Source organism: Colias eurytheme, chromosome 7, assembly GCF_061535395.1.
Source record: "Colias eurytheme isolate Ceu_HAF_F1 chromosome 7, ilColEury1 Martin Lab GWU primary, whole genome shotgun sequence".
Lineage (NCBI taxonomy): Eukaryota > Metazoa > Arthropoda > Insecta > Lepidoptera > Pieridae > Colias > Colias eurytheme.
The window spans coordinates 7426880-7451632 of record NC_142986.1 but is presented as its reverse complement, the minus strand read 5'-3'; the positions used below and the strand labels follow the sequence as shown (position 1 = coordinate 7451632).

The window sequence follows — 24753 nt, the reverse complement described above, 5'->3', positions numbered from 1 at the left end:
GAAAAATAGATAGTAGAGATAATTAATAAATTATTTCAGTCAAAATTTTCTCCTAAATTTTTAATTGGTAAATAAAACTGAAATAAAAATACATATAGGTAATTTATAATAAACAAATTGAATATTTATGAATTTAAGTACCTGTAGCTAGTCTAAACAATAAACATAGAGATAGGTTAAAGTAGCAACTAGCACTATTATATTACACCGCGATTGTATAACAAAATCATTTTTAATTATTCGGACAACGTTATCAAAATATTTTTAAATATTTAATGAACAATTTTAAATTTAAAATATTCAAAGATAAATTTAGATACCGTCACATTTTTCTTTCAACAGATTTACCTCAAGAAGTTCATACGTGGTTTCGTGTTTTGTAGAACAAAACATGGTACAATGCATAAACTTTAAACGCTAGAACGACGAGAAACCATGGGGACAATAAAACAAAGAGAAGCGCTCCTAGCCTGAAGCGGTGTGACGCACCCCTAGCCGAGCCGGCAGTGGCCAATCGGCAGCCAGCCCGGAGCGCCCGGGCCCGCCCACCGCCGCCCCCGTCGCTCCACTGCGACTCAGCGCCGGGGATGAATGAGACGCAGCATCCCTATAAAGATTTTACATCGATTACGGGGATACCGAAGTGAGCCGTTTCGCTCTCGCTCGAGGGCGGCGACGTGATATCATCTCGCGCAGTCGCGAACAATTAGTGCGCGGGGCGGCGTGTCGGCCGTGTACCACGTCACTATAATGTGGTTAGTCAGTGAACGTCGGGGCCGAGCCGACGGCGACGGCACGGAGCACGACGCCAGGAACGCGGGCGAGCCGCGCTACACGATCAGCCAGCGCACCGGCCCCAGCACGGTGGAGTTCAAGAGTGCGGCGTGCGCGGGGGCCGGCGAGCCGCCCGCGCCGCCCTTGACCGCGCTCCCGGACCCGCAGCAGTTCAACATCTTCCCGGCCTTCTTCAGCCGCCAGCTCAACTTCAGTGGCAGCGGCGGCGGCGGCCAGGGCGCCAAGATCATGGAGGAGCTGCGGCCGAACCTGGTCGGCGGATTGCTCGGCGTGCCGGGCCTTCTAGACGAGCACCAACATGATGCCAAGTTCCTACCCTCAGGAGGGGAGAGTAAATACACGCCCGACAAGGGCAGAAAATGCAGCAATGCGTCAAGTTCCTCAGCTGAAGAGTTCGGTGGTCTATATGGCGGCGAACACGCAGCTACGCCTCCAGCGCCTCCTATTAGCCGGTCGTTACAGGACCACACAGGTACTTGTGCTTACTATTATCAATATTAGTCTTTTAACGTAATCAGTTGTTCTTATGGGTATCTTATTCGTATACGAGTATACTCAAACTTCATAAATACCTACTCAGATCTATGAATTTTGAAACAAAATGCACCTAATTTACATCGAATTTAATACAATGTACACAGGCTTAGAGCATAATAATGTAGTCGGTTCCAAAGAATAAATGTTTACCGAATGCTTATCTTTCAGCAACTAGATAAATAGCTTAGCTATAATATAAATTACTAGCTTTCCGCCCGTAGCCCCTAAGAAACTACCCAATTTTGATCATATAATTTCTACCAATTCAAACTATAACAAATAATTTGTGCTTTTAAGATTCAACATTAATAAATAATAATTTATAAAAAATATATTTATTTTTAATGATCTAAGATTTTTAAGACTAATCAACGGCGCCTCATATATTGTGATAATAAAAAGCTCTTCAATTTACACACTATGCTCCTGGTTTCAGTCTCTGAAAATTGCACGTCGGCTCTCTCAACTTTTTGCATTACCAACACGCTCTAACCTAGTTTTCTTCATTAAGTAATTTATACTCTTTATTTTTCTACGAGTTTTTATTGATATAACGTTGGCATACCTCTATCTATCTATTAGTTTCAATTGTTTTTTTCTCAAATTAAGCTATTGAACTTTAAAATCTCTCTCGGACATCTGAGGAAAAAGATAGTACCTACCTATATAGCTTGAGCTAATCCAGACTTCGTCTATTTTTAGCCGACTTCAAAAAAAGGAGGAGGTTATCAATTCGGCCGGTATATTTTTAGCCGAATTAAAAAAAAGGAGGCACCGACATCAAACCTATTTAGTAAATAGCACAACTAAATTATATTATTAATAATATCAAATATTTTTTATCTTTTACTTTTCCGTTTTGAAGTCGATTTTTTAACGTATTTATTTTTATTTAAACTTAACTTTCACAATAACAAATTAGATTTCAAAATAAATAAAAGGTGTCGCTTTGACGTATGGTATAGGTTCATTAGAATCTATTGAGCAGATTGAACATCTATGATATTTAGACAGGTTTAATCACAGACATTATAATATTGGTTAAATAATACATGAGCAGATATATATATATAGAGTATAACCTAGCTTCGTCTGTGGTACATTAACATATATCTACTATGTATATAAAAATAAGCCGGGTTTTCCTTCCTGACGCTATAACTCCAGAACGCACGAACCGATTTTCACGGTTTTGTTTTTTGCATTCGTTGGAAAGGTCTCTGGCTCCGTGAGATTTGTAGCAAAGAAAATTCAGGAAACATTTCAACAGAAAAGCGGGAAAACCGGGAAAATCATTTTTCACATACAGCGCCTTATGTAACATTTCGTTTGGTGTTTAAACTATGAAGGTGGTATTTAAACTTTTTATTTAAATTTGGTGGCGAAACGGAGTTCGCCGGGTTTGCTAGTAGCCTATAATAATGACAACTTTCTACATGTTCTTTTCATAAATTTAAATCACATACCTATAGCTTCTACTTATCAGTGTTTTAAAAATTCTACTACTGTTTCAATTATTTTTTTTAACGCAATACACACCTAATTTACAAACAAATAATAATCTTCTCATAATTTATTTTCATCATATCAGTTTATCTTTTTTTAAAGTATTTTTTTCTAATACTGCTGTAATTAATATTAATAGTTTAAAAAAAAGCTGTAGGTATATAAACATTATCAGTATTCTATTAGATAACTATCGGTCCGCCCCGGCTTCGCCCGTGGTACATAATATTTACGTTTTCTCTACATAAAAACCATCCTCGTACTTCAAGGAATATAATAAAAAAAGAATTATCGAAATCGGTTCAGCCGTTCTCGAGTTATGCGCTTACCAACACATTTTGCGATTCATTTTTATATATAAAGACTAGCGGTCCGCCCCGGCTTCGCCCGTGGTACATAATATTTACGTTTTCTCTACATAAGAACCATCCTCGTACTTCAAGGAATATAATAAAAAAAGAATTATCGAAATCGGTTCAGCCGTTCTCAAGTTATGCGCTTACCAACACATTTTGGGATTCATTTTTATATTATAAGATACCCTCAAGCGAAGAGTGAACCTGTACCTATATATATTATTATCATAAACCACATCTCAGCTTTCCATCAGCCGAGATTATTGTCAAGCGCTTCCCTATCTACAATTAAAAATAATCTTTAGTCATAGTCAACCTTATGTATCATTATTTTACCACTTTCATTATTCTAGCCTACGGTTAAATTAATAATTATTAAATGAATGCGTGCATAAGCTTTTTGAAAAAATAGGTATATACAAATAGTAAAAAAAGCTCTTTCAAAAAGCCTCTTCCTTCCTTCTATTTTTATTTGAGTTCATCAAAAATACGTAAAAATGATCACGAGGCTAGATTATTTTTATTCACATGAATTTAATTAATTTGTTTACATTTTGCTAGTCTGATATTTAAAAATAAATTTTAAACTAAATCAATACCTATTGAGTGATAATATTTAGTTGTAAAACAGTATGAATGTAAAAAAGCAGATTCTCAATGCATTTAAATATTCGTTACGTTCAAACTAGTCAAGAGTAGTAGTTGGTAGTAGTAGTAATATTCATTTTACTATTTACAATTTTTAGCAACAATCTACCATGGTGCCTCCTTTTCCCAACATCAAATAGGACGTTAATGTAAACTTGATAAAAACCAAATATCATCAAATTCATAAGTATGATGTAATTTCACTTATTTTGATGACATTTTAATTATTTTGAAATAAAAAATTAAATTTGTTATTGCAAAACGTTTTTTTCGTTGTTAAATAGGTGCCATACGCAATTTTTTATTTCAAAATCATTAAAATGTCATCGAAATAAGTGAAATTACATCAACATGATTCCGCTTAAAAGGTAAGTAATAACTTTATTACTTATATTATATTATCCTTTTTTAATACTTATATTGAATAATTAGTAAACTAATATTTTTAATAGATGGTTTCATATTTGTTACACTTTTGGGTATTAATATGAATTTGATGATATTTGGTTTTTATCAAGTTTACATTAACGTCCTATTTGAGGTTCGTTGGGAAAAGGAGGCACCATGGTAGATTGTTGCAAAAAAATTGTAAATAGTAAAATGAATATTATACATAGTATATCCTTTACGGGGACTCATGTTGATGGAATTTCACTTATTTCGATGACATTTTAATGATTTTGAAATAAAAAATTGCGTCTGGCACCTATTTAACAACGAAAAAAACGTCTTGCAGTAAAAAAATTATGTCTCATGGATCTATCTGAAGGCAAAAGATTAAAAATTACGCGTTAAAAAATGACTTTAAATTAAGGATATTTTCCTGTGCAGATAAGATGCGCACTAATAAACGCAACCACTGCGACCAGCCAGACAGCCCGGACTCTAACCGAAATAGCAAGAGGAACAGTATATCAAAGAACCAACTATACTAAAATGCTCTCTTGTCAACGTTGGTAGCTCCTATACGATAAAATGACTTTTTTTAAAACGTTACTAGCTCCCGTACTTATAATTAAAGTTCACAAATCTTAATCTTAATACTATTATAAAGGCGAAAGTTTGTATGGATGTTTGTTACTCTTTCACGTAAAAACTACTGAACCGATTACAATGAAATTTAGCACACATATAGAGGGTAACTTGGATTAACACATAGGATAGGTTTTATCCCGGAAATCCCACGGGAACGGGAACTATGCGGGTTTTCCTTTGAAAACGCGGGCGAAGCCGCGGGCGGAAATCTTGTAAAATATAAAATAGCATTATACCACAAATTTTGCTCCCATATAACAAGGCCCTGTGGCGCAATGGATAACGCGTCTGACTACGGATCAGAAGATTCCAGGTTCGAATCCTGGCAGGGTCGGGGTTCCTTTTTTGTATTAGTGAAATAATAGTTTTTAATCTGGATGTATTTTATTATCTTTTAATTTGAAAGGGTATAATTTAATCAAGTATGTCATATTATATGAAAATCTTTAATCTATATTATCTGTCTTAATTAGCAGTCATCTATTATCTACTTTTAAACGACAAATTCTTATATTATAGGTTATTAGTTATTCTGAATTTCTGAAAGCGCTCTAACTAATTTCAAGAAATTTTGTAGGTATGTGTCGTGGCCATATCGTAGATTTGCTCATTTCATGAAATGATTGATCATTTCACGAAATGGTCGCATTTCATGAAATGGCTAACATAGTTTGATCAGATCGTTAAATCGTAAATTTTTCACGATTTGGTCATCCACATTTGGCCAGATTGTATATGTTAGGTTAGGTTCGACTTTGATAAACAACGCACGAGCCGAGCGAGCAAAGCGAGCGTGCAGCGGCAGCGGCCGGCGAGTACCAGAAGCGAATCGCATTTAAAAAAAAAACAATAATAATAATATAGTAGGATATATATATATAGTTTTAGACGATAGATAGATTTTAGACGCATTTTTTCTTCAATATAAGATATCCGCAGTTTCCATAGTATTCACTTATTTAATACTACTGTACAATACTACAACAGACATATTGTCCTACAAATTGCGTAATAAATATTTGAGAACCATCAAATCAAAAATTTTTATCCTTGTTACCTCTGTAAGCTACCACGGAAAATGAGCTTGATAGTATAATCACTTGCAAAAATAGGCGAAGGATCCTGGACTATCAGACATCCAGGAAAGAACCTACTCTTAATGTTTTTTAAATCAATAATGTGTGTCTGTGAGTAAAAATACAATACAAATAACAATTTTGAAAAATAAAAATAAAAAATACATACGTATAAACTCTGAAATTTATATACTACCTGATTACCTACGTTATTATCAACGTTTTCATTTCAATGTTTAGGTTATCGTTGAAAATAATGTACTGCATGACACTCACTCACAGCACTCACTCTATATTTTAAAGTCACATTTTTTTAAAACACATGTTTAGAAATGAGTCAAAAAAATTCCTCAATGCATTTATTTGTTTCGTTCTCTTCTGTTAAATTAAATGGTATAAAAGCTACCATTTTTCACGTCATTTTTTTTTATAACACTTAGGTTACAATAACTATCTTAATTCTTGTATTTATATAATTAGGTTTTAATCATTTCAACAACAATTTTTTTGAATCAAACTCAAAAGTCAGCTTGCATTGAACTTTGTAATTAATTTTGATGAATATAAATACCTGCTGCTTTTAATGATAAATATTTTTGTTTATTCTTATCTTATTTCAATAACCTAAGTGCTTTTACAATTTTTAGCTTACCTATAGATAGATACACTAATTTAGATCAGAATTTTAATTTTTTAATCACATTACCTATATGGTTTTTTTCATATTTCTTTGATACGTTCTCGTTCTACGAATCTTTGATATATTTTTAAAATATAATAAACATTTCATGCATGCAATATCGCCAAGTTTGATATAAAAGCGAAAACATTTCTCGAAATCTCGAAATAAACGCAAATAATAATTACCTAGTATCCTTTTAATTTACTAAATGACCGAATTTAATTTTTGGAATTATAAAGCTTAATTTAATGCAAACGCTAATAGAGCATAATTATTAAACATGAATCTATTGAAATGATATATATAGATAAATGTATTTTCAATTTTTTGATTCCTAATATCATTTTTAAGTATACGTATACTAGCGGTCCGCCCCGGCTTCGTCCGTGGTGCATATTTCGCAATAAAAGGTAGCCTATGTTCTTTCTCAGGGTCTAAATAATATCTGTGCCAAATTTCATCAAAATCGGTCCAGTAGTTTATGCGTGAAAACCATACATACATACATAATAACAAACCTTTCCTCTTTTAATATTAGTATAGATAACTACTAACTATATAATTTATTTTATTTTTAAAACTATCGACCGCACAAAAAATTACGACATAATTTAAAGCTACCTAGTAACTTTATTTCTTTATCCAGTCAACCCGGTCGAAGCCGTATAAAATAATATAGTTGTTCACATGCTAATTTATTTTTAAATTCAATAAAGAATAGGTAATTCTCAATCAAAGGTAGATACGATTTAAAACATATTTATTGTCTAACAAAGATCCAGAATTATTATAGACAATGCACATTGATTTCCAACATAATGAGAAATACAATTCACAACACACATGTATATAAATTAAAACTAATAGAACTCCTCATTTAGCCTTCACCCAATTTAAAACTAATCACAGTACCAAATAGGACATCGCAACTAATAATTTCGGACACGTATCTATCCAGAATATGTACGTATTACAATTCCAATTAGAGTAATATTGCAAACAATCGGCCCGGGGCTGACGTCATGAATACGAAATGTCGCTAACGACCGCCCCCGGCCGTGCGAAGCCTGAATTTTCAAGCAGAGCTGTGTGGAATATATTTCAGTGTGCGTTCTGCGTAATATGCGTGGTTATGTGCAGCGAATTGTTCTGGAATCACGTTCGGTTTGGACTTAGGTAGAGGTTAGGCCGAATAGGATGTAACAATTATGAAAAGCGCATTCAACAAAAACCATCACATAGATAGAGAACATATCAACGTTGTAATACACTGTTTTAGATCAATGTTATATAATTATGTAATTAATGAAAAGATATGTACCTAATTGATGAAGATAATAAATCAAACCATTTAAAGTTAAATATACTAATTATTTAATTCGATAATACATATTAATCAATGTTCCTTAATATATTTTAATTAGTATGGGCATTATTCTTTTTTCACATCGTTTAATATCAGTGTAAGTTTATTTCTTTAACTTTCCATTGTTTATAACCGTATAAAATAAATTGGGTTAATGATGATGAGGATGACGATGATGCAATAAAAACATCTGGAATGATCTATGCTATTTTAATTCACAAATGTTCCTGTATTACAGTTGCTATACCTACAGTTGTGCGCTCGTATACAGCATAGCGACCTAGTCACGTCTACGAAGGCTCTAACAATGAAGAGAAACGTGCAGGCTATAATAAATGAAGTCTTTGTGTTCACGCGCCACACAGAATAGCGATCAACACGCCAACCAACCTTACATAATTAACGTTTTATAATGGATATTATTAAATGCAAGTAAACTTTTACTAAAGAACATTCAGTAGATAAACAAGATCCGAACTAAATAAGGTTCACATAACGGGGAAATAAAATGGAAACATTAATTTCGATTGATACTTTTTAATCGTCATTTAATTCACATAGTAGATAGTTTCGCTGTGACTTACTGTCTTATAATCTGGTACAACAGGCTTAACTTGGAAGAAAAACTTCGTTTTCGTCATCGGCTTAAGTAAATATTTATCATCTTGTTTGGGCTTCTCGTTTCTTGTGTTTGAGCTGCTTGAATTAGGCAATTTTACGGCTGTGTTTCTGCGTCCATTACTCGGCGGATGACTTATAATTGGTTTTGTGCGATTTATGTTGCCATTATAATTATTAAGACCATTCCCACTAGGTGATACATTTGTCATTGGTGTATCAGTAGGTGGATTTGTAATAACCGGATTACTTGTTGCAGTGTTATAATCATTGTTGTTCGGTATTTTTAATGGTGGGGCATTATAATGAGGTTTATTAGAAATATATGGAGAAGAAACTTGACTATTTCCGCCATTCTGATATCCATTACTGTTCACATTCGTTAATACACCAGGACCTTTGTTTATGTGAACTCCATTATAAGTATTAGCAAAACCTCCAGGTTCTGTTGGAGAATCGTTGTTATATTCGTTACTATTCTGATAATTTCCATCATTCTGTTTACGCCGATTATTTGCTGCATTTTGTTTTTTAATCGCATCCATGATATGGTTAATTTTATTTATGTCGTTCATTATTTTAGGAAGATTTGCATTATTTTGAAAAGAATTTGAAATAGGCGTATTTCCATTTGTATCTAGATCTATATTTGTAGGTTTACTATTTAAATCTCCATCTCCATTTGTTAGAAATGCATTAGGTAATCTGTTATTAAAATTATTGCCATTTGTGAAAGGAACTCCTTGATTATTTAGTAATGGATTATCTGAAAAATTGTTATTATCGTCGTTAGTTCTACCATTATACGAATTGCCATTATTAATTCGATCTCTATCTTTTAATAGAGCTTCTGGTAATCTCCAGTTATAATTATTTCCGGGATAATTTTGAATAACAGGTGCCATTGGGTTATTATTTTCGTTAAACATATGATGCCGTCTTGCCAGTAATAAATCCATGAGTCCACCATCGCAAAATGAATGAAATTGTGCTGAAAATAATATTTAACATTAAAATAATATTCACACCATCAATGCTTATATTTATTCTAGGTATTAAATTGTTAAAAATCTTAAAAATATACGAAAAGCGGTACAGAAAAAAATAATAATTACTAACGTAGTAAGTAGTAGGTATTTCATAATATTTCGAAATACATATATATTGACTTTATCGATTAAAAATAAATAACTCACCAAATAATATGTAAATGCTAAATATGTTATAATATTTTTTCATATTCACTAATACATCAACATAGTTTTATTCTTTAAATATTTCAAACTACAATTACACCCGATTCGCACCATTCTGAATTAAGAACTAACTTAAAACTATTAAATGGTCATTAAATTGTCGTTGAATCAGTAATTGAAACATGTTTTACCACTTAATACCACCACTAAACTGATGACGTATTTAATGAACTAGTAATTAGGAAAAATGACAATATATTCTCATACTGTCTTCAATAGCTGGGTGCCCTGTTTCATGGATAATATGATCATATCAATGAACAAAATTTTGTTTTAGATAGATAAAAACTACATGCATATTATTCTGTCACGGGTAATTAATTATTTATTTAAACACTTTATAATAATATTAGTCGCCAGAATTCTTCAAAGCACGCAAAAACTTCAAGATGTAAGTACCACTCTTATGAGTGGTACATCTACCGTCTGCTCAACACAACTTTTAGACATGTAATTTTTAAATGAATAAATAATACAAAAAATATTTCAGCTTTTTCCAATTATAATTAAGCGTGACGACTTTCAAAATCTTGTTCACGTTCAGAAATCAAAGTTTCATCTACTTATTATTATTTCGCAAAATACACAGGACCGCTACAAAATTGTCAAAAGGCAAACAGCTAACAGGACATACGTCCGTCATGTATATTTCTATTGATTTATTGTTCCCTAATACGTGACGCGTGCCTGCCGCCTGCCATGGCCGTCACAAACACCCACTACACCCAACAAGCCTTTACAATATAATAATAGATGTAAAATCACACTGTCAAAGATATTACTATTACTAGATGATTTCTAACTATTGTATGGTTAGAAATCATCTGGATTTGTGGAATATTTGGACTTAGAATCGTGTTTTGAAATGCTGCGATTTTTTGTTGTAGGTACTAAAATACATTTTTTTTTTTAAAAAGTTGTAAATGTATAAAACATTTTATTATGGATAATAGTAATTTATGAGCTCATGAAATATTTCATGAGTATCAAGTTAAATGAAGTGCCTATAATTATTTTCATGCGGTCAAGTGCGTGTTTGTGCGCGCACACTGAAAAGTGTCTACCTCGCTGTTATATTTATACGCATATTTCATATTCACAAAACAAAAAATTCATAAAAATGTATAATTATAACAAAATCAATTAAATTTAAATTAGCATAATAAAAATTCGAATAATTCTCGTCAAAGCTCTGTAAAAGCTACTATTACTTAGGTACTGTTTTCCTATTTTACAAAATGTGAAATAAATCAATCAATTTAAAACATACCTATTCCGGTACTTTCACCAATAACATTCTCGTCAATTCAAATCCACCTTACCAGTACCAGCTTGCAAATAAAATGCATAAATAGTTCGTAATAAAGTGCGTACTCAACATAATGGAGAGTCTCGCGCCCCCGTAGTCACTCCGATCCCTTAAACCTATTGTAAACTGGGGATCAGCTGCCACTCGATGTAACAAATGTCCAACGGGTTAAAAATAATTCCTGTACAGTATTTAACATTATTTTTGACGTTTTTGGAAAATATAAAACTAGTTTTATAGATTTGGAAGAGCGTGTTGTGAAATTATTTTCATATTTTAAAAAAAGGCACATGTCACTTGCTACACAAGGAAAAAATAACTAATTTAATTATGATTTAATGATTGATGAGGAGCCGAGGAGGTAATGATAACAAATTACTTATAACAAGTAGTATAAATAACAAGGTACTTAGTACCTATCACGTACCTATCTAGGTATGTAGTGATTTAAACATTATGCCATGTATAAACAATTGAAAGTATAAATTTAGGTACCTTAAAATATAACTGAGAAAAGATTATTTTGGCATAATAAAGGCAAAATTCACATATTATGTATTTGAGCAGCTGATTTTAACGGCAGAAAAATTATGCAATACTGCCATAAAACAGTCAATTAAAAAGATATCAATTATAGATTAAATTGAGAGGGATTTGCTGGTTCCTCAGCGATTATAAATCTATTAGCGGCATGTGATAACATATGGAGGCCGCTCGAGGGGCGAAGCACCCCGCCGGCCGGAGCGGCCGCGGGGTGCCAACACATAATAGATTTCAAGATCTATTATAAATTGCGATTTCGAGAGTATGTTCAATTGAAATTTGTTTTTACATCCAATAGTTTTTATTGGTACTGTTTACTTAACTTGTTGTACTAATGATGGTAGAGCATTTCTATTTTTTTTAATTTCAATTTGTTCAAGTAAAAAGCTGAAATAGTTTATATTGATGATTCAATAAGTATTTTTTAGATAATCCTTTGGCTCAGAAACTTTTAATCAACTATAAGTAAAAGTAAATCTATGTAGTTACGTAACCTAATAAATAATCTAAGTACATATTTTGAAATTTTATCACATTGTAACAATTTATCATTTAAGTTGCATTCATTAGTAGATTCTAAATTTATTTAAAACTAAGTTCTAAATAAATCTAGAATCTAACTTAAAGGAAATAAACCTGTATCTTATCAAGTAATTTTCAAAAAGCGCTCTCTATCTCGCTACAAAAATATATACAAAAAACAAAAACGTCAAACAAATCGTCACCTAAGTACAGTCACCCGACACCTCTCGACCGCTACAGATGGCGCTTTTATGTCAATCGTCATAATTAGGGGATTACGGCCCCCTAATGACATGTTACATTGAATATTGTTACCCGCGCAAATGTGCCCCATTCGGCAAATATTGTGCATTGACTTGTTGTAAGTCAGTTGTGATTATCACGGATTGTACTTGAATGTGGGTGTAAGAACGAAATCTGTTCAAAAATTGTAGATAAAACATTGAACTTAAAAATTAAATGATTCTTCTGAACACTTATTTCAAATTTTATTATTATTATTATAGAAAAGTATACTGGGCCCGTAGACAAAGTAACAATTAAAAAACGATAACGAAGTTAGAAAAGGAAAAATGTATGGGATTGACATTAGATAGACCACGTGATCTAACGCGGCGTATGTCAATCCCTTACATTTTTGCCTTTTCTAACTTCGTTATCGTTTTTTAATGGTTACTTTGTCTAAGGCCCCTGGTCTGTATTTTTAACAAACGTCTTTAATACAGAGAACTTTATTTTTTAAAATTGAATCTGAATTACGAAAGTTATTATCTATGATGATAATAAAGATAACCTCGATAGCTATTTAAATAAAACGTGTGTTGGAAGAGTTGTAATTTGACTACGTATGAAGACATAAAAGTACATGAAATAAAAATAGAAGTATGAACCTCCCAAATTGTGTATACAGTATCTGACTGAAAAGGACAACGTTAGAATCCATTAAGAAAAAACCGCAGCGACACAGCATAACACGTTAATAGCATCAAAAAATATGTCAGCTAAAAAACGAAACCGATAGCCATCAAAGCTTCTAAAACGTTCTGAAAAAATCAGCTTTTAAACGTTAAAAGGCTACGTTTACCGCGGACGCAAACACTTAGCTCCATGTTAATTAATAAGTAGCTGGAGCCTCGTCAAAGGGAATGCATGAATACTTGCAAACCGACCTCCGACGGTGCTTTTAAAATTCTCCCCTCTTAATCCTGTAGCTCAGAGAAACCGACGGTAAACTGATTACAACCAATTTTAGACTTTTTGAACTTCTATATTTATATGTCAAGTATATGTACCTATTATATTCTATCGGGGTATTCTGGTACTTATAACGTTCAATTATGAAACAGATATGAATTTCAAATGAACGCGGTAATTCAAAATTATGTGTTAATGCAAAAAGTATAACTACTTTACAAGGCCACCACTGATCTGTGTTTGTGATATACATATAAAGAGATATTTTAATGGCACATGGAATTGTGAAGTTATTTTTATTAAACATTTTATATCGTTTCAAAGTTCCTTTAAAACGAGTTTAATATTTTCTTCAAAAAAGTAGTGTAGCACCTGCGCGTAGCATGGCGTAGCGCCCATTGATTCAGTCCGCCCGATGAAACATAATCTAGAATAGGTCACTTTAATAATTTATATTCCATGTTTATATTGAAAACAAGGCAGTCATTATTAAAAAAAACCTTTTGTTATATAATATCTAGTTACTTATACAATTTATTAAAGTAATTTCAACAATTCGTAATAAAATAGTATTAAGGCACAGAGAACATTAAATGTAATAAATTACAGATTATAATAACTCCGCGGTTTTTTTTTATGTTTTAAGCATTAAATTTAAATTAAGTAAACGTGTATTTAATAAACATCAGCCAGTTTGTCGCACATTCCGAGACTAAATCAAAGTTCAGTGAGCCTACGAGACGAATCATTAGGTGTAACAGTGTTAAAGCAACGCAATTACAATTATGGGCGGTTGCGAACTTGACCTACGGTAAGGATCGATGCGACCCACTATGCAAATAAGAAACGGTTTCTTTGAGAATATGTTTTCAGTTTTGCTACGTTGCTTACATTGTTTTTCAAGAGCGGTTATAGGTTCAACAGAAGCTTCGTTCGTGTCAGGATATTTTATAGAATTTGAGATATAGAGAAAATATATTAAAGTTTTACGTTATTTTTTTGTTCCTATCTATTAATATATATTTGACGTAAAAATGTATTGAACATACAAAAGAACCATAATATTTTAAAATCGTTTTCTTCAACAAAAATAAAATAAATTCTATATACGAAAGCAGGAAAATTTTGTTTTTAATTTTAACTATTTTCGTTTTCAATATTTTGCTCTTATCACAACACAAACCGGAAATAGAATATAAATGTTTGACTACATTTTCTAACCAATCTTATCTGTCCAGCGGAAGGCGCGTTCAAGAAACTGAAGCCAGAGCCCGGCGGGAACGGCGCAGGGTCTGGCTCCTCCGCCCTGTCCCCCGCGCTGGGCCCACAGCACGCGGGCCACACGCCTACCACCGCGTCCTGTCCCACGCCTGCGAGACGGAGACATAGGACTACTTTCACACAAGTATGTTTGTAATGTTATCACATATAATATGATACTATACTATGATACTATACTATGATTATATACTATGATACTATAGTAAGGTAACTAATAAAGTGAGTTTGATAAGAGCGCTCATGACGTTACTGAAAGTAAGTTTGTAAGTGACTGGTTGTGTGGTGGTGGCGTGAAAGAATGGTAATCCATGTAGCCTGTAGGTCTTGTTACTTACATCCACCCATAAACTGTCTTTATTATGTGTAGGATTTCATTTACACTCACTCATTTTGTTATTTTTCTGATGTAGAGCTTTGGCTCTACTATTTAAGTAAATTATGACTCGTTCTATTTGGTAAAACTGAAACTGCAAATTGAAGTGCTGAACTGGTAGGAACATACGTAGTAAAGCCTTCTCATAAAACAAAATAAGTAGATCTTTTAAATAAATTTAAAGATTATAAAAGTATTTTATCGAAGAAAAGTTCTTTTGAGACAAAAACTATTATGATCAAACTGGAGTCTTATAAATTAAGTTCAGTCAAGAAATCTTTGAACTTTTTTTTCTATTGACAGTTAGAAGGGCGTTGTACAATCGTCAAAGTCGCCATCTTTCTTTTGTAAAATAGGTAAAGAAAGATCATGTAGAGACTATCGATTCTGACGTTAAATTGTAGGTCATCGTTTAATATCATGTCTTTGTTTACACAGGAACAATTAGCAGAATTAGAAGCAGCTTTTGCGAAATCTCACTACCCAGATATTTACTGCAGAGAAGAATTAGCAAGAACGACCAAACTAAATGAAGCCAGGATACAGGTAGGCCAAAAATTCATTTTACACTTCTTTAAAATTTTGCTTTTGATTTAATGACAGTTATTTATTTTATTTTACTAATTCAATTACTTAGTACCAGAGTTTTAAAATTGTTTATATGTATTAAAAAATGGTTTTCAATACCAAACATACGTAATTATAATACTTGAGTAAACCAGAGAGGACCTTGTTTTCTTTTAAGTATGATATTTCATTTAAACATACATTATCGCATAACAATTTAGTATTTTAAGAAAAATATCGAAGTTACAAAGCTAATGCATCGTAATAAATTAAGAACAAGGAAACATGCTTATTGCTATTGTAAAGTTTAAACCAACCATAAAATGCGATTACAACAACAGCGAAATGATCTAATCAATTAGATTTGGCAAAAACAAAAAGCGCAATAATCTACAATAAAAGGAAATACATAATAACCGGCAAACAAGTGAGTTCCTTGTTCTTACGTGGATTGTCGAAAATATCAATGATGCGCGAATATTCGGATAATACAATTTGAAGCGTAGGCCGGAGGCAGATTGAATTAAAGTGCCATCTGTCGTCTTCGTCCGTATGAATACGAAATGCTTACAGTTAGTCGCGATCCTTATCTCAGTTTTAAAATTGCTCAATCCCTCGGGGCACTATTGATTTGTCCCCAGAGCACCTAATTCGTCGCTTTAGATATTTTATTCAGAACACGACTTTTAACATTCTCTTGAAGTAACGATCGTAATTCTTGGCTCACATTTACGGAATATAAAACGCACTCACTATTTTATGAATAAACTGATTATTCTTTATTACATAATGTTTAGTTTCCTTTCATGAACTTTTAATAAAGATAAAGAAAGATAAGGTTTCGTAACAAAATAAAAATAGTTTACTAATTAATAGATAGCTAAAGTGTTTTTATTTTTCCTCTACACTGAATTGCATACCTCTCTTAAAATTACCATGTAAATACTTTCAATATCAAATTAGTCATCTTAATACATACATGCGTGCTTCTTCGTAGTAAGTGACAATGTATAAAAGCCTAGCTAAATGTTATTAACAGAAATTCTTTTACATATCGCCGTTAAAAGCTCGCGAGCACACGCACACAACTGCGAACACGCACACATGCCCACACATTTAACATAAGTACACGCTTCGTATCTACACGTATCTATTAACGTTCGCGACGCTACATAAGAATGTAAACGTTAAAGACGACGTTCCCTCCTTCTAGAGGAAATTTCGATATAAAAACGAAACGCTAGTGGGCGAACGAGGGAGGGAGCAAGGAGGGAGTGAGGTGGCCCCTGAGGCATTGCAATCCCATCAAATGGATCCGTAACGAAGTTAGCCGTTCATCCTCCCCGCGCGCCTCTCGACATTGTCTCTGCCCTCAAATGAATTCTACAATTGGAAATAAGAAAATGTTTTGTTGGATCTCAGTGCTTTTTCAGTTTAAAGGCGACCGTTTTCTCCAGATAACACGGCGCTCTGCAAATGTGAACGGTTTTTTGTATTCGGGCAGGGTTTCAGGGATCTTTACTAAATTAGATTTTATCGACGTTTAAACCGTAGCTAAGTGAAACTGACTTTCTTTTTTGTTTAGATTACAGCTGTAACATTACTTTATGTCTTTTTTCTAATAATACTACATTGTTGAACATTATTTACTATGATATAATAATACTATCTATTTATGTGATTATTTACTTAACTTAAAATAAAGCAAGAAAACTACTATCTACTCTCACAAATTTATATAATGTAGAGTGAATTTATACCAATTATTATTTTAGATATAAAAGCAGTTTTAAATTCAGTTAATTTATGCATTATTATTATTAATAACGAAATTAACCGTTATTCATTGTTTTACTAAACTACTTTCATAAACCCTACATAAGGATATGTTTCCAAAAAGTATATTTTATGAAATAACTTCGGGAAATGTACATCAATTTTGCAATGTAGAGTACATTGCAATTATTTTTTGTTTAGTTTTCGTACCAAAATTCTACTTAAAATAAAGAAAAGTTAAAACTATCTTATTAAAAATTAAGGAAAAGTATAATATTAAACATACCTACATTTCAAAATTTATTGTAATTACTGAATTAATATAAATATTACGCAGTTTCAAAATATGTATTATATTGATGAAGAGACTTATTATCAACTAGTATATAAATCTTTAAAATTCCATACATCCTGTGGAATCGCGATCACCGAACCATTTAACCTCGTAGGTATCGTAGTAAGAAATCGTACATAGCAACGGGAAATTGCTTCGTTTTTCATCACAACGCGCGTGGCGAGGGACGGATGTTGAATTGCTTTGCGAAAAACTAATATCCCATTTATGTTTCTTCACCCTATTTTCTGTATACCTACACGTTTGCGGTATTGGACTATGAACCTTGTGTTCAGTGGAACAGAGTGGGTTTTAAACTGGGTATAGCGTTGGGTATTTATGTTTATGTAGAGAGTGCGTTCGGAGGGCGGCTCCCCGGCTCTCTCCCTCTAATCAGCTGTAATCACCATATCAAACGACGCACGCCTCATTCCCGACGACAACACACAGATTATAGCCTCATGTGTTTTCATTGTGAGGACTTAGTTGAACATTATGTAGTATATAGTTGTAGAGGGCCGGTTGGTATGATCAAACAGTACTTCATTTTCAATCGCTATAACCTTTTGTGAGAAAATTATTCGTTTTTGTTTTTATTCGTCTGCAAAATGAAATATATCTTGTTTCAATTAACACAATTGTTTATATCTTAAGTAATATATTTTTTTTAATCCATGCAAAAAGTGCTCTAACCAAAAACATTTTAACAGGTATGGTTTCAAAACCGTCGAGCGAAATACCGCAAGCAAGAGAAGCAGCTTCAGAAGGCCCTGGCACCAGCCGTGCTGCCTGGCTGCAACGGGATGATGAGGAACATCCAGGGGTACCGCGGATACCAGCCCTACCCACACCCTAACACCATCAATCGATATCCACAGGTAATTTGTGAACTATGTTGAGTAATGTATATCTCTTTCATTTGTATTGGAAATCAGAACTCAGAAGGCGTAGGTAGATACTCAAAAGATTTACCTACTACTATTAATTTTTCCGTAGCTTTGAAGTGTAGCGTAAATAAATGTAAAGAATAGATAAATTTAGTAAATTAAATTTCTTTTTCTTTAATTCTTTTTTTTTAACCCGTTAAAAGGCATACGTCCAAATGAAAATGAAAATTTAATAAAAGCTTATCCTGTTACCATGAGCTTCATCAATTCATTAATTATTTGATGAGCTACGGACGCACCCACTATATTCCATGCAAACAGCCATCATTAGACAAAGCTAACATTATCTACCTTTTAGTATATGGAATGTGTTATAATATGTAATATGTACCTCTTATGACAACATGACTATTTACCAAAGTGCATGGTTATATCGCGGTTGACAGTTGATGAGACAACATCCTAGCTCCAATGTCCAATCTACAAATGCGCCCAAATACAATGGCTACTTCCTATTAATTCTCCTCCCATTTAGGGATTCTATCGTTGTTGATAGATAGATGGGTGAGTCAAGTGTCGCAATCAATCTGTATGTACCTACCTACATCATTTGCCATATCTTGTTTGGATTTCCATAAATAATAAACTATTGTGTGATGCATTTTACTATTTCCATCAAGACATATTTAAGTTTCTGATTAACTTAAGGCATTCTCAATACTCATCAATAGACCGTTGACTGAAAAATAATATTCCATACAATTTTGTACACAAGGAAACAATATGAGTTAACAATTATATTACATAGATGTCGATCAATTACTAGAACATTTCATATCTACAAACGCTTATACTAAATCATTGTTTTTTTTTGTGTGGTGTCTCTCAATGTTAGCCAGAAGGGCTTCTACATTTTAACGCGGACGCGGGGGTGAACTGAAGGTTCACCCTGGTAGCGACATGCACAAGGGCGTCCCCCCTTGACGGGGACCACGAACCTCGGCTTGAGCTGTCGCTTGAGTGGAGGAGGCCAGAAGGGCCCTAATCGGACGGGAAATCATTGTATTGTATATGTATCATATACGAAATCATTGTATTGAAAGTGCAGCCTCCTGAAGCTCATTACAATGCAGCGCTAATCAGTCGCTCTGATTACACGGTAATACATTATTACCGTGGTAATACGATTGCGCGACCGCCGAAAATAATGCAAATGGCGCACGACATGCAACAATGGCAGTCATTATTTTATATTTACTTAGCGAAGTCATTGTAAGTGATTGTTCATGGGTGTTACGCAGCTTCAACGCGGCTTTTGTATATCTTACTGAATTTTCTGCCATAATGTGAAGGCTATATGAATTACTGAACTAATAAATTACTAAAAAAATACTGAAACATTATCTTCATAATATAAGGAGATCGAAACATAAATCATCACTTCATCACTTTTTTTTATTCAATTTACGTTTACGTTGCAGTTGGCAATGTATGCTAAAAATTTTAACTTCAAAAGCATCAAACTAACCACAACTAATTCGCTCTAGTATACATACCGTTATATTCTCATACCTATTGAAAACGTAAAAATGTATTGGAATTAACTAAATAGCCAAGAGCGATGCAGTCTATTTACATTTGGCCGATATTATAAACGATAACAGCCACAATCTAGTGTTAAAAATATCATTGATTAATACGCCAAAGCTGTGGTTACATATACCACCGAACAATCGTTAAAATCGCATTATCCATTAACGAAAGTGATAATTCAACCAACGCATAAACGGTCGATTCTTACAACATAAAGCCAACGCGTGAAAAACTATTAAATCGCAAATAATTTCGTTAATGTGCGTTTACGAGGTTTCAGTGGAGCTTTAATTGTATTTCATTATTAAAATGATAATGTTATATTTGTCCGGCGAACAGTAATTGATAATAGATACTATAGTTTACAGTGAGGTAACTTCTCTGAGTAATTAATTGGTTTAAGGTTTATTTCCTCCCTAACACACAAAGAATAAACTTTTATATGAAGCTCTGTTTTCTTAAGCTATTTATTATGTTGATGATTATGATGATATTTATTCTATTCTAATTAATATGTAAGATTGATAGTTTTCTATTATATTCCACAATTTTGTTCTTCATCTTTCCTTGCTGAAAGCGGAGTATTTAGTATATATTATGATAACACTATCGCGCAGTTCCCGAGATTAAGCTTGCTTATCCAAATACGTACGTTTTACAAAAGCTCTTCCAATTTGTTGACCTCTTTGCTTGCACCATAGCTCTATTTCCCGAAATCATTTCACATTAAACTATAACATAAAATAATTATTGTCTAAATAGCACCACGGCAGCTATGAAGAGCTGCAGAAGGACATCTTTTCGCTATCGCAAATGGGCGGCGGCTCGTACCCCATGCCGCAAGGGTTCTCCATGGGACACAGTGCCAATATGAGCGCGGTCGGCATGCGTCAGGATACTATGGGTAAGTTATAATAGTTTGTAATTCACAGGTGTGTAGGTACTGATATTGATGATTGGAAACTAAATTTTACAAACTTTACATCAGTCATCGAATATTATATTCTTTGTATATTGGTACCTAAAGAAAATAAATTGTCGCACTCTTCCTTGCTGCACGTAATGATGAACAAATTTGTTTATTAATAACATTTAATACAATCCTAATACGTTTTCATACCATTTTATCGAATCGGATCGATTTTTGGAAGCTAGACAAAACAAATTAAGTTATTACCTTAACCACAAGGTTTTTATTGCCTATATAATTATATTATCTTGTCAAATAAACTTAAATTAGTTAAAAACTATCCGACTAATACTAAACTAAAGGTAAAAATTATCTTTTTAATTAACCAACTCAGCTTCCTTTAGACTTAGATATTCATGACGAAAAACATTCCCTTCAAAGACAATTAAAAGACTGAACTAGACAAACTTATAATACGCTATAATAAAATTAAAAAGCTAGCTGTTACAAGTACAATTGTATAAAATTGTTCGTACTGCAGTAGCAGAAACTAAAATATAAGTTTGAAGTGTAAAACAAGACCGTAGACGACGCGGCAGCTTTCATCAACTTTCTATTAGCTACGTCAAGGCAATTATAAAGTTGTGGAGCGGTGGATGATCGAGCCTCGTTTTTATACAAATATCCCTTATAATAATGAGAAAACTTGCTCTTTGTTGGTCAGGGATAAGTTCCGACAGATGATCGCAAAGATGAAGCGGTAATTTGTTAGACGCAAGCAATTTGCAGTTTTACTTTGCCCTTTTATATTTTAGCGGCGTATTAAAAGTTCAATTACTACTGTATGCAAACAAGGATACGTTAAATAAATAATATGCGTTTTAACTAACAAACGAAACTGTACCCTTACTAGCGTAGCGTATTTAACTAGAGTTCTTTTTTTAAATTCCCAATATCGTTAAAAATAATATTGTAGTAGTTATCAAGCAAAAATAAAATTTAAGTATACAATTAAATTATGTATTGTACGAGATAAATGCTAATAATTTTCTTAAACAGTTTCGTAGTTCTTGAGCCTTAATACAAATGAATGTTAAACTATTCATTCACTAAAATTGGGCACAATATTGAGGATTATTAACATAATTTTGTTGAATGTAGGTTTGAAGTTTCTATGTTTCTATTCATATCAACGATACTAACATTGCGAATTTATACAACTTGTATATTTAACCAATTACCTACTTTATTTGTTTCAAGTGAAGTTTAGTAATGCTTAATGTGTCACGACTCACGATCGTTTCATACATGAGCTATTCCTATATCATATAGATATTAGTAGGATCAACTGAAGACGGTAGAAGCAACGTTTCACTAATTTAATATTCCTTGAGTTTGCGGCCGGAGATTATAAATTTGTGCCCCTCAAGGCAATATGTATATATTTACTGTGTACTTCGCGTACACTTATCGCTCGAAAGTTTAGTTGTATAATTCAGACTAATTGATGTTTGCACATTGTACGATGTATCGTTTATTCAGAATCAAAATATAATTCAAGTTATACGTTAAATGGAGTAGTTAGATGACTGTTGAAATGATTTGGATTGTTTAACGCGTTAAAAGAGAACAACATTTAAACAAAAAGTGTTGCTATTTTATGCAATGTATAATTCATGTTATTTGCAAATTCATAACTCGATAATGTTCACGAAAAAAATATCTCATCAAAAATACGCGTCAAAGCATGTAATGTGGGAGTGCCTCGAGCAAATTCCTGCGTAAAAAAACACGTAATGGAACCGAGGCATCGTACCGTAGATATTCTAATAAGAAAATTTCCACTACATTTACTTTGGCGGGCGTCCTCGCGGCGTCTTCGCAAATATCTTATTTCCTACGGCGAGATTGCATCTTGAGAAAACGCGAGGGTCGAGTTGTTGCTCTATTCGCCCCTCCTAGCACCTCGTTATACCTACCTTTTAGCTGAGCTTCAGCATTCAACTGTATCTACGAGAGTTGAGAATAAACCACAATGTTTTGATTTATTTGTATCAATGTTGAGCTGCGGGTTTTATAAACGTAAAAGTCACATTTTATTTGACTCAAGGATAGTTTAATTTTTTCCTATTCTTGATATTATCATTTCAAGTATAACAACATTTTGTTTAAAATATTATCTCTTAAAATGTCGAAACCTTTTTTAAATTGTTATTTACTTATTGATATCCTGTGCAGGTATGAGCGCGGAAGACGAGTGGTACAACAAATCGCTATCAGCGCTGAGAATGAACAGCGGTCACCACGCGAACCTGGCTGCAGCGCCCATGCTGCAGTACCAGACCTAATCGTTGCTCCACGGCGCTGACTATTCGCCAGCGCCGGCGCACGACTACGCGCCATAACGCTGAAATCGTGCTGTTTCAGTGTCAATTTGCTGTTAAGCTTGGCTGTACTCGTCGCGGATAGAGGTACAATTAAAAGGCGGGTCCACACAGAGCGAGCATTGCTACACGAAACAACTCTGTCTGTGTGGACGTGGCTTAGCCAAGGAAAATAGCAGCACAAAGTTTTTCCTTTGCCAAACCACGTCTTTGTGGACCCCGCTACAATACTGAATGTTACAATTAAGACGAAAACATAGAGTGGTTATTCCGTAATCAGTTGTGATGTAAATACAGAAGTGAACCAGGGATTTTAAAGCATTAGTGTGGCTAGTGGTCAGTCAGCAAAATTTCTTCGCTAGTCACATTTTGGATTAGTGCCAAATATCATTTACAATTAAACACATTCTGTACGACTCTATGAATAGAGCAAGTTTATAGACAGTATTTGAATTGTGATTGATCACTTTGACTGTTCATTTAAGGTAGTATCCAGAAAAACAAATCTTACAACCACCCACTAAACTGAGAAATGATTAGCATCATGCATACCTGCTGTAACGTATCGCAACATGACAGACATTATCACCTTTAGTATTGTTATATGTATTCAAATTTCTGTTTTATTCTTCGTAATTTTATTAATCACTTAAAGGTTACATCGTCTTTTTATAAGATAGATATCCTAAAACATATTTTTTAAGAAAAACAGAAGTATTTTCAAAATAAACGAATGCGCACATGAAGTAACAATGCTTGTTTTAATGCTAAATTAAAATAATGAATTGTTTTTAAACACAAATATTTCTATGTTTATTAGAGAAGGGCAAAAAATTCAACGAAATTCTTGTGTACTTTATTTTAGATGGAGATTATTAATAATGTAAATATTAATGTATCATCAGCATGTTTAACGAATATCAAATAATTTATTTCTAAACAAAACGTATGAAAGATCTTGCAACGATCAATCTTCAATAGCTCAAAATCAAATATGAATTTAAACATAAAGTTAAATGACACTAATTTAATTATTAATAAAATAAAATAAATATTTTTAAGGACTGTAATTCGTTACATTAAGGTATTAAAGATGTACAGCATTCTATTGAAAGGAAAAAACTTAGTATAGATATACATAGGGTTTTTAATAAGAAAATCGATTTCGATAATCAATATTGTACTCTAGTCATATTATGTACTAT

At 33.1% G+C, this 24753-nt stretch overlaps 2 protein-coding genes and 1 non-coding gene across 3 annotated transcripts; 2 read left to right on the top strand and 1 right to left on the bottom strand.

The window, feature by feature from the left end:
* The first annotated feature begins 750 nt into the window (after positions 1 to 750).
* On the top strand, positions 751 to 23512 carry LOC149907164 (homeobox protein unc-42). Its single transcript, XM_090103747.1, has 6 exons — positions 751 to 1267; positions 14682 to 14848; positions 15536 to 15643; positions 18485 to 18652; positions 21017 to 21158; positions 23403 to 23512. Exons 1-6 carry the CDS (start codon positions 751 to 753, stop codon positions 23510 to 23512), a joined length of 1212 nt encoding a protein of 403 aa, XP_089959873.1.
* On the top strand, positions 5139 to 5211 carry TRNAR-ACG (transfer RNA arginine (anticodon ACG)). The gene has a single exon. It is a non-coding gene; the product is annotated as a tRNA-Arg (tRNA).
* On the bottom strand, positions 8546 to 9914 carry LOC149907165 (uncharacterized). Its single transcript, XM_090103748.1, has 2 exons — positions 9816 to 9914; positions 8546 to 9610 (listed from the first exon to the last, which is right to left on the bottom strand). The coding sequence occupies exons 1-2, from the start codon at positions 9856 to 9858 to the stop codon at positions 8550 to 8552; spliced, it is 1104 nt and encodes a 367-aa protein (XP_089959874.1). The 5' UTR covers positions 9859 to 9914; the 3' UTR covers positions 8546 to 8549.
* Positions 23513 to 24753: the final 1241 nt, after the last annotated feature.